At 45.4% G+C, this 12,695-nt stretch overlaps 1 protein-coding gene across 18 annotated transcripts in view; it reads right to left on the bottom strand.

Annotated features, from left to right (window-relative positions):
• Nucleotides 1-12,695, bottom strand: part of LOC119170849 (uncharacterized) — a 101,234-nt gene that overhangs the window by 75,798 nt on the left and 12,741 nt on the right. For all 18 annotated transcript variants that reach the window (XR_012893698.1, XR_012893697.1, XR_012893696.1 and 15 more), the window contains one exon: nucleotides 6,744-6,867. Coding sequence is in view for 14 of the 18 variants with exons in the window: in XM_075886552.1 (XP_075742667.1) it covers nucleotides 6,744-6,867 (124 nt within the window). In the remaining 4 variants the exon portion in view is untranslated. The remainder of the gene's footprint in view (nucleotides 1-6,743; nucleotides 6,868-12,695) is intronic.

Below are 12,695 nucleotides of genomic sequence, written 5' to 3'. Positions count from 1 at the left end.
CTCTACAATGGCCATTTTTCCCCTCCATGCCTCTTTCCCTTTGCTCCATCGTCGCATGCACATCTCCGAATTGCTCCATCCCCGCTCTGTCAACCACACACACCGACCCAAAGGTGCTGACCATACAAACCTTCAAACAGCTTTAAAAAAACGTCTTTGTAGCATTTCACACCATATTTCAGTGCATTGAATATCCATCCATAGCACAACACAGATGCACACTCACTCCACACACTTCTGTTCAGCCCCATGGCTACAACAACTGCCGGGAGAACTGCGCAGGGGTGGAAAAGGGTACATGGGTTTGGGAGCAGTCCAGGGAGCAGGCCAAATTACGTTTTGTGACAACCAGAAAGGCTTCTTGGAGCAGGTTTCAAGCAGCCAAAAAGGCTTTTTAAAACAAGCTTGGAGCAGTAGCAGAGCTTTCAAAGCATATGCCACCCCATTTCACGAAACACGTGAAACAATATTTGTCCAAGGCTGCATTTCTTCAAATAATAAGATAAATGGGAGATAGCAATACATTCTCCTCAGATTTTTGCCGTTGCTGTGACGTATCTGAATTTCCAATTAATAACCTGCCACTGAGCCAGAGATGTAACGAACCAGCCCAACTCCATCGCTCAAAGGGCGCATGCAATAACATCATCCGCTTAGGATGCTTGCCGTTGAAGCAGTCGGGTAACACCCCACCAGTCTTGAATGAGCATAAAAAGATGAGAGGGGAAGTTGGGGCGGCACGTCGCTAAGGCAGCAACTGCAAACTCTGCTGCTAGAGGCACTGGTGCGCGTGCTAGCTTGGCAGCAATCAACGGGCAGCTCGCATATACTTCAAGGCTCTGCGCTCTCATCGCAGAAAAACTGTGCGACAAGTATTGCTCACCCTATTATCTCGCACCAGCATTTTGTAGAGTTACGTGAGATAGGATCTAAAAGAGTTAGCCTCACTTTGCATAAGATTATAATGTTTGTTGCTATCACATACATTTCTTAAACGCTTACGGTGCAATTATGACTTCTTTAGCTATTTAAAGGCCATATTTTTTCTTTTTGTAATATCAATACACGAGCATAAACCACAGAGTCTATAAGCATACGGCGCGAGGTCCACCACTGGAGGTGCGAGCGCTGCAATCGCTGTGACGTGCAGGGTTGGATCACGTGATCTCGCCCCACTCTGGCGAAGGAAAGCTGGCGGTTGAATGCGTTGCTTGTAACGGCAACTTCACGGTGTCTTCAATTTTGAACAGAACTATATTGCTCTGACGTCATCTATGCAGATTTCTGCAGACCCCACAATACGGAAAAGTTGCAGTGAACGTTACCAGCAGTGTGGCACAGTGCGCTACACTAGGGTGCCCGAATGGTTTCCCTCGCCTGCCGCTGCGGCAGGCAAGAGAAAAGCATTCAGGCACCCTACGCTATGTATGCAATGCCGGCGGCCGCTGGCAGTGCCACTATCACCTCTTTGTTGTTTTGGTTGTTATTTCAGGCCCATGGGGTTAAAATGAGCACAGACCATGAATGTTCACATCAAAACAGAACGTTTCGGTTTCCGCACGGGAGCTTCGTTCACAATGAAAAATAAATGTGCAAGCATTTTGATTATGTACATTTTAAAATGGGACTCTGAATTCTCACAGAGTCAAGATATAGCCCATAAGTCTCGCTTCTCAACCTTTGATTTCTCGTTTCTTTCCTTTTCATTTCATTATGTTTACCCTATTCTGGTTCTGTGTCTGTCTGCCTGTCTATTCTGGTCTATTTCGTGGCGAGTTGTTTCTGCGTGTTCAGCCAGCCCGTTCAACGAAACCTTCTTTTTGCGATCATTACATGTCCGCTCCAGTCTATGCTAAAGCTTACATCTTCCGCCATGGTAACTTTTACCGCAGTCTGCGCCACCACCATCCTCCCCGGGCGTTTCCCGTTGTGTCTACACGACCAGGCGGGTTTCCATTCGCCAGTGGCGTAGCCAGGGGTTGGCACACTAAGCCCTTGCTTCTCCTCCCCCTCCTCCGAAATTTTTTTATGGTATATAGCGCACAAAATAGTGGTCACCCACAGCTGCCTTCCCGGTCCCCAGTTTTAATCAAGGTGGTGCTCCCTCCGGAAAAAAAAAAAATCTGCTAACGTGCCTGCCGTCCGCGACTTCAGCTCACAAGGTTCCTTGCTTATAGATGACGTCTGTAAAGAATTGGAACATAGCCACTATCACTTCCTCTCAATTTTGTATTGCTCTACAGGCGAAAATGGGGTCAGCTTCCAAAACTGATTAGTCTTCGAAGAACTGCCGTGAAATATCACACTGCTTATGAATGAAACTGCAAAAAAAAAAAAAACTGGACACAGGCAATGTTATTGAAATATGAAATTGCCGTTTATATCACAGTGCGCAAGACCTCGCATCAAGCTCAAGGGCGTAAAATGATACGGCTGGCCAATCGTATTTTCATAATCATGATTTACCCTTGTAGAAGCTCTGGTACTGAACCAATCATAATTTTCACCCATGTGCGGCTGGATGGCGATCGAATGTGCAACATGTGACCACCGTAGAAATTTCACGCAATAAATATTGGAGTGTGCCGCAGAGAGAAGTTACAACTCTGAATGAGGCATGCGCATGCGTGAATCTCACGTTTTCCCACATCAAAATGGAAAGGTTGCGGCTGCATGCGGCTGTAAGAATTCTGTGTTGCTTCCCACAAAGCGGGCAATGCGCTTGTGATGTGATTCGCAGGGTTATGGGCTAAACATAAACATAATTTGCGCATGCTTGTCATGTCTACCACGGCCAGTCTTCAATGCAAACCTACAATGAATAAAGTAGCGTAGCTCCCCGCATTTCTTGCAGCTAAGATAAGTTTCTTTACTGTTAATAACCATTTGATGCTTCAATTCAACAAAGAATGAGTCTTTAGCTTTAACAGACGCTGCATGCTGGGCCCCCGGGTTGTTTCATTGAGGTGGCCATAGCAGACAGTGCCGGCAGTCAGGCATTGTGAGAAGCAACGCCTGACTGCTAAGGCAGTTATTTATCACTTTGTACAGTCAGGGAAGAAGCTGCTGCAGTATTTTACTGATTTCGTTGAGTGAAGTACAATAATAATAATAATCAAATAAGACTGCAAAGCGGCTGCGCGCGAGGAGGCGGCAGAGCAATCCAACCACGTATGTCACGCGGATGCCTCCGCATGGTGGCGCCACAATATGTCCTCGCGCCCAATAGTATAATGGAGCACAACGGCGAAACGACCTAGAATGCAGGCAAGCACTCGATGAGCAGTCCTGTGCTCGCTTTTTGAAAGGCTATTATTCTAGGAGCCAGACACCATCGGTTTTTTTTTTTTAGCACTGTTGGTCTTTTTTTTTTTTGCATTTGTGAAGGCTGCCAACAAGTTATCACAATATCACAGTAATGTCATACCAAGTAATTATGGCACGTAACTCTACAGAATGCTGGTGTAAGAGAATGCCAGAAAGAGATGCTGTTTTCGTACAGTCTCTTCGCATTGAGAGCGCAGCAATTAGAAGGACTTACAAGCCATATGCACCGATGCCTGCCGAGTTAGCGCGCACTCCAGCAATCCCGACCGACCCCTTACAATCAAAGTTAACAGTTACTGCTCTAGCAATCACTGCTATGACGAAATCGAAATTATAAAGATTTCAATGAAACTGGAAACAATGTTTCAGCCACATTTTCGAGCCCAAGTATTGATGGCTATTGCATCTTGCGACTAAATTAGGATGCTACGGAAAGTGCAGCTCTGATAAACTACTTTGGCGCAACTGAGGCGGTTTGGCAAACGGTGGTGCAGGTAAATATGTTTGGCCCACTATGGCGCAAATGGTGCAGCTGTTCAACCCCAGAGTGCGGCACAAAAAATAAAGGCTCCTCCAGTTCGCCACTGTATGGTACAAGATTTACAAAAATGCATATGCAGCTGCCACCGTGTCATTGCCACTGCGCAACACGCACCAAGACATGACCATAACGCCACCCTTGCACCCAACAGACATGGGCCAAAATACCTTTCCTCCATGTTTTTCTCCTGGAGCACATTCATTTTCGTAATGCTTCACCCCTCACACTTCCAACTGCATTAGTTTTTCTTTGGGTGGACAAATCTGCCTAGCAGCAGGTTACCTGAACCTGGCAGAAAAAAACGTGTTCCGGAAGCTATTTGGTTGGTTTCTGGTTGACAGACGCCAAAAAGTGCCACTTTCCTGCAGACTCCATGAATCACTATGTGGGTGTTCGGCAACTTCACTTTCACTTGCCATACACCTAGTAGTTGCAACTACAGAAAACGCTCCATGTGTTGGCAACACTCATCGGCAAAACAGAGGTGGCTGAACCTAACAGGGTCAGCACAACACTTTTGCATCGCGCTGAGCTGAAGTTGCTTGATTGTGGCGTTGGATCACGTTGCTTTGCAAGGTAGCTGGCAGCGGACCGCCTCATTCTCATCGGCATAAAAGATTTTACTCGCCAAATAGCGGAAACCATGGCACTGTGCACGCAAACATCGAGCCTCTTTGGAGAACCAGATCAGATTTACTTCAAGTTGAAGAGCCTGTCTAGCGAGCTCAAGGAAAGAAAAGGCAACTGTTCATGTGTAGCGGGCCTCTCGGAAAGGTGCTAGCACTTTTGCGCTGCGTTGCTACAGTACTACATTCGAGGGCTTAACAGTATTTGAGGTAACTTCTCGCTGCTACTCATGCTGCCAATTGCATTTATTCTGTTGAGTACCGCTGTCCCGTCAAAAGCTGAATACGCATGTCCTTCACATTATTACAGGACAGAGATGCCTGGGCCAGTGCACCTTGAGATAAGGCAAATCGTAGTTTTGATTGTAATAGCAGTGCTCCTTTCTTTTCGTTCGCAATCCATGTTATTAAGTTTCTGAAGAATACGATTGTGTGCTTCCGCTCTCGCTTGTTCGTGTTGACAGTAGATGATATTCAAAGCGGATATGTGCCCACAAGCTTCGAATGTACGGATTAAATGCACGCACTAACATACATACATGCGCCCTACGCACGACCCTTGTGCATGCGTTTACATGCACACATTCGAAATCGAAAATGTTCAAGGGGAAGAATTGTAGCAGCATAATTTGGTAATGGGTAGCACTGACTTGTGCAAAAAACACGTATATGCAAAAAATATTGTTACACGTAACACAACAATGTACTAAAGCACTAGCTTATATAACTGAAACTATACTTCGCGCTTAGAAAAGCCCGAATATTGATAAAAATATACACCCGCTAAATGATTGCATACTCACCGAGGAAAATGAAGGCGTCATGAGCAAATTAATTAGAACAATCTACGATAGTGTCCACACCTTCTTTCCAATGCCTAGGTTTCCGATTTGTACCATCACGCGTCGTTTGCATTCTTTGGGAAGTGATAGAACGATACGTTGCCATCTTTACACCCTGATACCACGAATTGTGGCACATTACAATGGTCCTTCGACTTCGCTTTCTTTTCGGGGCTCGCACGTGCGGCATGATGAAAATAAACGAACTATATGGTCACTTCTCAGCGCGCGCAACGTGGTAACATATCTCCTTCCAAGGTTGACCCCGTTAGCGCTTATTTTATTAGAAAAATCTAGCCCTATATTTCCAAGCGGCAAAGCAGAAAGAAACGGCACTCACATGACGCAAGTTTGGTCTGCCACCACAGCAATAGCATTTAACATTACGCTGGTGGTCCCAGCGTTCGTTTTCCCAATTTTGGGGTTGTCTAGGGATTTAAATATGATATTTTCTGACAGGATCGATACTATCTGGCTGCAAGCGAAAAACCAGAAGTTCGAAGATCGAAAGCTTGAATTTTTACTGGATCAGAATAGTCAATTTTATCGGAAAGTTTTTCGGAAATATATCATTAGTTTTTAATGAGCTCTACCAAGATGTTTTACGTTCTAAAACACGCATTACGAGGCGCACCATGGTGAAGTGCTCTAGAATTTCGGACCACTTGGTGTTGTTTGATGTGAACTAGCATTTCACTATCGAAATGAGACTGGCACTATCGGGATCACACCTGGGACCTTCAGACTAGCAGCCATCGCTTCACCATAGAGGCAAACTAACCAGTGCTTTTACCATACGAGAAGTTACACATATCGTATTTACAAGCATAATTTGCACCCTCGCATAATTTGCACACCTCTAATATTTTGCCAGCTTTTCGAAAAAAAAAAAAAACTCGCATATTTCGCACTCCCCGACCCGCCCGAGCCAGCTTACTGGCACGCGCACTTTTGGACATTTTGATGCTTCGGCCGGATGTGTGCATCGCGTAGCAGACGAGCGCAGTCAAGCAGGCTGCGAGTGCGAAGTCTCTTCTTCCGAGGACTTCCTGGGTCCCCAGAATACCGCACCTGAACACAAACCTGTTGATGGGTCGCCGGAACTGCTCGAGCGTTTCCTCCCCCTAACCATCTCTACCACCGCGATAATGACGAGAATGCTCGCTCGCGTTACAGCACGAACGACTTTTTGCATCGGACGCGTGCGAAAGCCTGTTGCGTCAATTGTTCCCCTCGTTCTCTGCGTCCGCGCTGCAACGCACATTGGTAGATTTCAGAAGTTTAGATTTCGCCATCCGGCCAATGCGTTTTGAGTGTTCCCTTGCAATGTGCTACAGTAATTATAAGTGATATAATAGCAAGGATATAAGCCACTAATGTGCTCTTGCACATGAAGTGATGAGTTACCTGTGAGGAAGCGCTCCACGGTTGTGTTCAGTGGACACGTATAGATGTGGTGCATGAGCTGACTAGCGGGCACCACGTGCTCAGCTGAGAAGGGACACTGCTTCATGTCTTTGTCCTGATGCGCCTGCATGAGAGAGCACAGCTTTTACTTTTCCACGTGCAGCAAAGATGCACATAGCGAAGAGCACTGAAAACTAGTGATCATATCAGCTTTGTACTTTGTTCTTATTAGTTGTTGGAGTTTACCTTGCATTTTGTTCTTCAGACAAATTTTCCTTCCTACTCCTGTTTTGGATGATTAAAATTTAGTACTGTGAGCCACAAACCTACAGTTGATTCATGTTTCAATGTCCTTAGGGAGTTCGAGATATTGCAGCCCTGATGCCATCCCGGAAAACTTTTTGTTGCTTCCAATGTTCAAGCGAAGCCTGAAAGGCAACAGTTTTGGTGGTTTTCTTGCCATCCAATGAGCTGTCTGTCTCTTATAGAGGTGGCAGCAGCAGACTATCATATCAGAAATCCTGTGAAGTGTAAAACAGAGTTGGAAGCGATGTAAAAGTTGCTGGGAGAACCTTTTTATTTAGCCGATTATAACATCATATTTGTTTTTTGAAAAAAAAAAAAAATGGACCAACATGGGTGGAGAGGAGAGGGGTCGGCTTTGAATCAAGTGCCATGGTTTGACCACGGCCGTCCCACAAGTGAAGGCCTGGCTGCACTAGCAGAATCACGGCTCGCTACGCACAGATCTCCGTATCTTAAGGAGACAGAGTAAGCAAAAATATTGGGAAAAAAAAAATTCTTTTTGCACTATTTCGAATCTGCAGCCTCTTCTGAACTAGAATCAGTCGTTTGTCTCAGGATTTTTTTTTTTTCTCTCTGAAATGGCATATTTCAGAACTTGTGTGGCGGCCTGCTGTGCCCCCATACTCGGATAGCAAAGGAGTCCTTGCTAGATAGATATGTGGGATTTAACGTCCCAAAACCACCATATGATTATGAGCGCCGTAGTGGAGGGCTCCGGAAATTTCGACCACCTGGGGTTCTTTAACGTGCACCCAAATCTGAGCACACGGGCCTACAACATTTCCGCCTCCATCGGAAATGCAGTCGTCGCAGCCGGGATTTGAACCCGCGACCTGCGGGTCAGCAGCCGAGTACCTTAGCCACTAGACCACCACGGCGGGGCAGGAAGTCCTTGCAGTTCAAGCCTCATAGCCGTATGCAGAAGTTGCAGTTTGCACACTGGAGTTCATTTGGCACATTCAGAAAAGAATGGGCCCAGACCAGCTAAATGAGACAAAGCAGAAACACCAAGCTTTCTGTCGGAAAATATATATCTGCTCGGGGACTTCTTAGTGGTGGCATCATTGGGAAGCACGAAAACTATTAATGTGGGCCATTAAAAGAAATAGAGCCAGCTTTGAGGATGGGTGAAAAGCTGCCCGGTCCACGTAGGTTCACATGACATCAAAGCATCCCAATCAATCCCACAACCTTTGCTTGAAAGACGCCGAAACTTGGTGTGAATTCAACAAAGCCCGGTTGAATAATGGATCATTCATTCACTAAGAACAGCTTCGAGCATCTGTTATTGAGACTGTCAAGCCATATTGTTGAACCGGCTCATCCAGAATTACTTGCTAAATGCTTCCATGGGTCATGCGCGAGAGCTCGTTCCAAAAAAATATTTTCTTCAGGCACCAAACACTGTAAATATGCACTCTTGACGCTCAGTTCACTTTTAATGATGCAATATAGCCCGTGTGAATGAACTGAACTGCTTTGTAATTTCGCCAGGACACTGCAGAGTGCAGGGCCTACACAACCTTGAACTGCGTTGGCTGTACTTTGCTGACAGGCCTGAATAGCAGGCGACCAAAGAGGCTCGCCAGGCAAGACGTATCAACACAAAATGAAAAAAAATGACATCGGTGATGGGTATCTGGCTGGTGCCTATTGAACGGGTCCATCAATTTTCTGTTATCTTGTACTTTTGAAGTATTCCAGATTTTCAACTTTAAATGCAGTTATCTTAAACCAAGCATTTTTTTGGCTTATGTTTCATTTTCTCAGCACCTACAGTATCTAAAATCAGTTTTTGGCCTGTATTTAGATAACATAATGGGGAATATAGTGAAGAATTATAGCCGTGTGAGAAAGTGCTTTTCTGCAACACGACATCTAATGTCTATAATCGAGTGATAATTAGCTACCTGAAGTAAAAAAATACAAAAAATTAGCATTAAGCTTTTCAAAGCTAAATCTGCTTCAGTTAAAAGGAATGGCTCATGATCACAATGGTAGTAAAATAATTACTATACCTCTTGAGGTTATGGAGAAAAAGGTACATAAATTTGCCTAAAGTTAAGGCAGGTACAAGGCTTACCCTGTGCCTTTAAATGTTCACACATACCCTACAATGCAGTGTTTTTAACACAGAAACCTTTATACGAGAATGCCTTCTGCTGATTAAATCCATCAATAGCTAAAGGGGAAAATTGAGCTAGGTTATGAATATGCCATCAGGCTGATTTCTTGCGACTGCTGACAAAACATAATGCACCAAACACTCCCCAGTTGAAAAAGCCAATTGAAACCATTTGGAAATATCAATGGGTCTAAATGGTAAATAAAGATTTCCAATCGGGCCAATGGTATCCCCCACAGGATCATTTGAAATTTCCAAATGGTTCAAGATGATGCGCTAACTTGTGATTGGGCCACATGGGATCACTAACCACTTGGATCACCATTAGAACCAACTGAAATTACTAAATGCTATCACTTGAACTAATTGGAATCTCAGTTGAAAGCTCACTTCCAATTGGAAAATTGAATACCCAACTGAGCCATTTGGTTCAACTGGAACACCCAAATAGAAACACCCGTTTTCAGATAGGCCAGGCAACTACATTGATTGTGTACACAAAAATTAATCAACGAATTTACCGGACCAAGCGCTTCAACTTCATTTACTTGAAAGTTGCATAAGTGTTTATATATACAGTAGTCATGCAGAGCACCATTAGGTTGAATAACTTCTTAAGGGTCCCTGCAACACTTTTTGAGCAAGGTCAGAAAACGTTCCCTATCAGTAGTAAAGGCTCCCAACAACGCGCAAGCCAAATATTATAGCACAGCACGCAACCTGGAATGCACAATAAATTATCTAAGTCGGCTAAAAATTGCTTTCTCTTCTCTCGACAAATGACGGACGATGCTCAAAAATCACTCGTAGAAAACCCATCTATCAGCCATTGGCTGGTTCGAACATTACAGAGATCGCCGCAAGAGGCTGCGACTTGTCCACGCGTGCGCGCGCAATCACACTGAAAAAGCTGCGCATTTGAAGAAAAGAAAAACCGCTGTCGAAATGCCGCTGTTCCGTTCCCCGACTCGTGTGCACTGTGACTATGCACTTTTCCGGCTAATCACGCATGATATCTGGTATCCACTTTTCCCATTGCCGGAACGTTCGAGCCCAAACACGCCATCCGAACGGCCATCGCTCTTCTTGTTTGTAGCACGGCTTTTCTCCAACAGCCTCAATGGCCGGAATAATGCACGAGTTTCGTTCGTATTTGATACCCCAGCAGAAGCTCCGTTGGAGGTTTGTCCTCCTTGACTGGGGTGCAGTGGTAACGAAACACAAGTCTCAATATTCGAGATTGTAGTGGAATTTCATCATTTTTTCTTTCAGCCTGCCTTCAACGTTCTTACAACTCACTCCGCTAAAACATTTTATTGGGTATGACAGGGTGTGCTGTAGTCAAGTGTCTGACTTGGTTCTTAGCTGCAGCATGAAGTTCTAGCAGCGCACGCTCACACTGCCTTACAAAGGTGTACGCGCAGGGAGGCAGGGAGGAGGCACCAAGCCAGTCCCTTACATTGACATAATAAGGAGGGGGGCGAGAAAGGGGGGCACAAGCTCAGCCTTATACAGTGATACGATTGGGAGGGGCGCTGCAACAAACCTTTACCCCCCCCCCCCAACGCTCGAGGCGGCAACGCTCGAGGCGGCAACGATCGGCGCCCCTGCGCGCTAGCTAGTCTGAGCGTGCAGTAGGGTTAAGGCAGCAATTCCCCACACACGAAGGCAAATGTCATACTGGTGAGCTTTTTGGTGTTTGCCACATCGTCTTCGTTCTTTGCCAGTGCTTACCAGAAAAGTCACCGCCACAATTGCGCAAAAGTGGGATTAATTATTCGACCTATTTTATATTCTTGCAACTGCGCAACTGTACAGAAACGCAGCAGCGCAAGTGTACAAGATGTCAACCATGACATAATGGTGGCTCATATGCGTGCTGTCAACATTACTTTAGGTTCCCAAACCACCTTGTGGCACAGCAATGCCACAGTAATTTCCAGTTGGTGCAGGTTTCTCCCCACTGACATTTTTGGAATCCAAAAATGCCAATAGCATGTATCCTTCAATAGGACCTGCCTAGTTGGCGTGCAACCAGCTCCATTTCTCTCCCATCGTGGGCCATGGTACAGGTGTTGGTGCTGGAGGCATCACCGCAACCTGTACACAAGCAGAACATCCACGCACCAATTGCTCGATCTCACTGTCCACACCCGGGAACCAAAACAGGAATCTTGCATGTTCCTCATGGTCGCCATACATGGGTGCGTTACATGAAGAAAGCCCAATATACATCGGTTTAGAGCCATGGGAAGCATGATACAGTGTCCCCAGTAGACCAAGTTTTGGTACTAAGTGGAACGTCTCGCCGTCGCACTTGGTCTAAATGCTGCCAATTCGTTCCTCGAGTCGTGTCCACTGCAACTATGCGCTTGTGTCCACTGCGACCATGATACTAGGTATCATGAACGATACCTAGTATCTACTTTTCAGCTACCTGGTATCCACTCAGGCTTCTCGCTGAAGTACGGCCGCAAGCGGCTCAGCTCTTCACGCAAAAATTTCAGCCAGCCTGTCTTAATCCAGAATTTCACTCGCTGCAGCAAAGGATCTATTTTTCCCTAAAATGTACATCTGACACTAACCATTCCTTTTCCAAGCATTTCAAGTACAGGACATACTCTGGCAGATTTCCTGCTTTGGCACTGTGTAGTTTACTCAGTAACAGCAGGCGACTCAAGGCATCAGCATTTGAGTTTTTTGTACCCCTGCAATACTGCAATGTGCAATTGTAATTGACCTCTGAATCCTTGCCGCAGCCATGGTAGGAATGACTTTTCCTGGGTTAGATCAACCCATCAGGTGTTCATGGTCTGTCACCAAAACGAAGCGATTCCCGTATAAGTAGTCCTTAAATCAAGTCGCACCGAATACAAAGAGCCAATGCTTTGTTTTCTAGCTGGGAGTAGTCTCGCTCAGCTTTGGACAGAGTTCAGTCGTGAAATCTACTCTGAATGTGCCATTAATGTGATGAGCAAGGACAGCATCCACTCCGACAGGTGAAGCATCACATTCCAACTTCAAAGGTTTGTTAGGGTCGAAGTGTCGAAACTAACGCTTGTATGACCTGCTTAACCTTTCAAACTCCTTCCTTGTGTACCTGCTTCCATTTCCACGTAGCTCCCTTGGATAGCAGATTGTATACTGACGCTAGTATTGTGGAAAGGTTCGGAAAAAATTTTGAATAATAGTTGATTTAGCCCAAGAAATATTTCAGTTCGCTCACTGACTTAGGGACTCGTACTTGCAAAACTGCTTCGTTGTTGTCGTCCTTCCGTTTGAGCCCATTAGCATCAACTCTATGTCCAACAAAGGCAACTTCTTGCCTGAGTTTGCGTATCTTGATGTTTAGCCCGAGACCATAGTTAAGTAAGCGCAGTAAAACTTGCTTTAGCAATGGAGTGTGGCTGCGCTTTTCAGCCACTATGATGTCATCCAAATAAACATGTACACCAGGAATATCCTTGAACAGGGAATCCATATGCTGCTGGAAGGTTTCTGGAGCTAAGCTAATTCCAAAA

The sequence above is a fragment of the Rhipicephalus microplus genome, chromosome 2 (assembly GCF_043290135.1).
Source record: "Rhipicephalus microplus isolate Deutch F79 chromosome 2, USDA_Rmic, whole genome shotgun sequence".
In the NCBI taxonomy this organism is placed as follows: Eukaryota; Metazoa; Arthropoda; class Arachnida; order Ixodida; family Ixodidae; genus Rhipicephalus; species Rhipicephalus microplus.
This window is presented reverse-complemented; position numbering and strand designations above follow the sequence as displayed.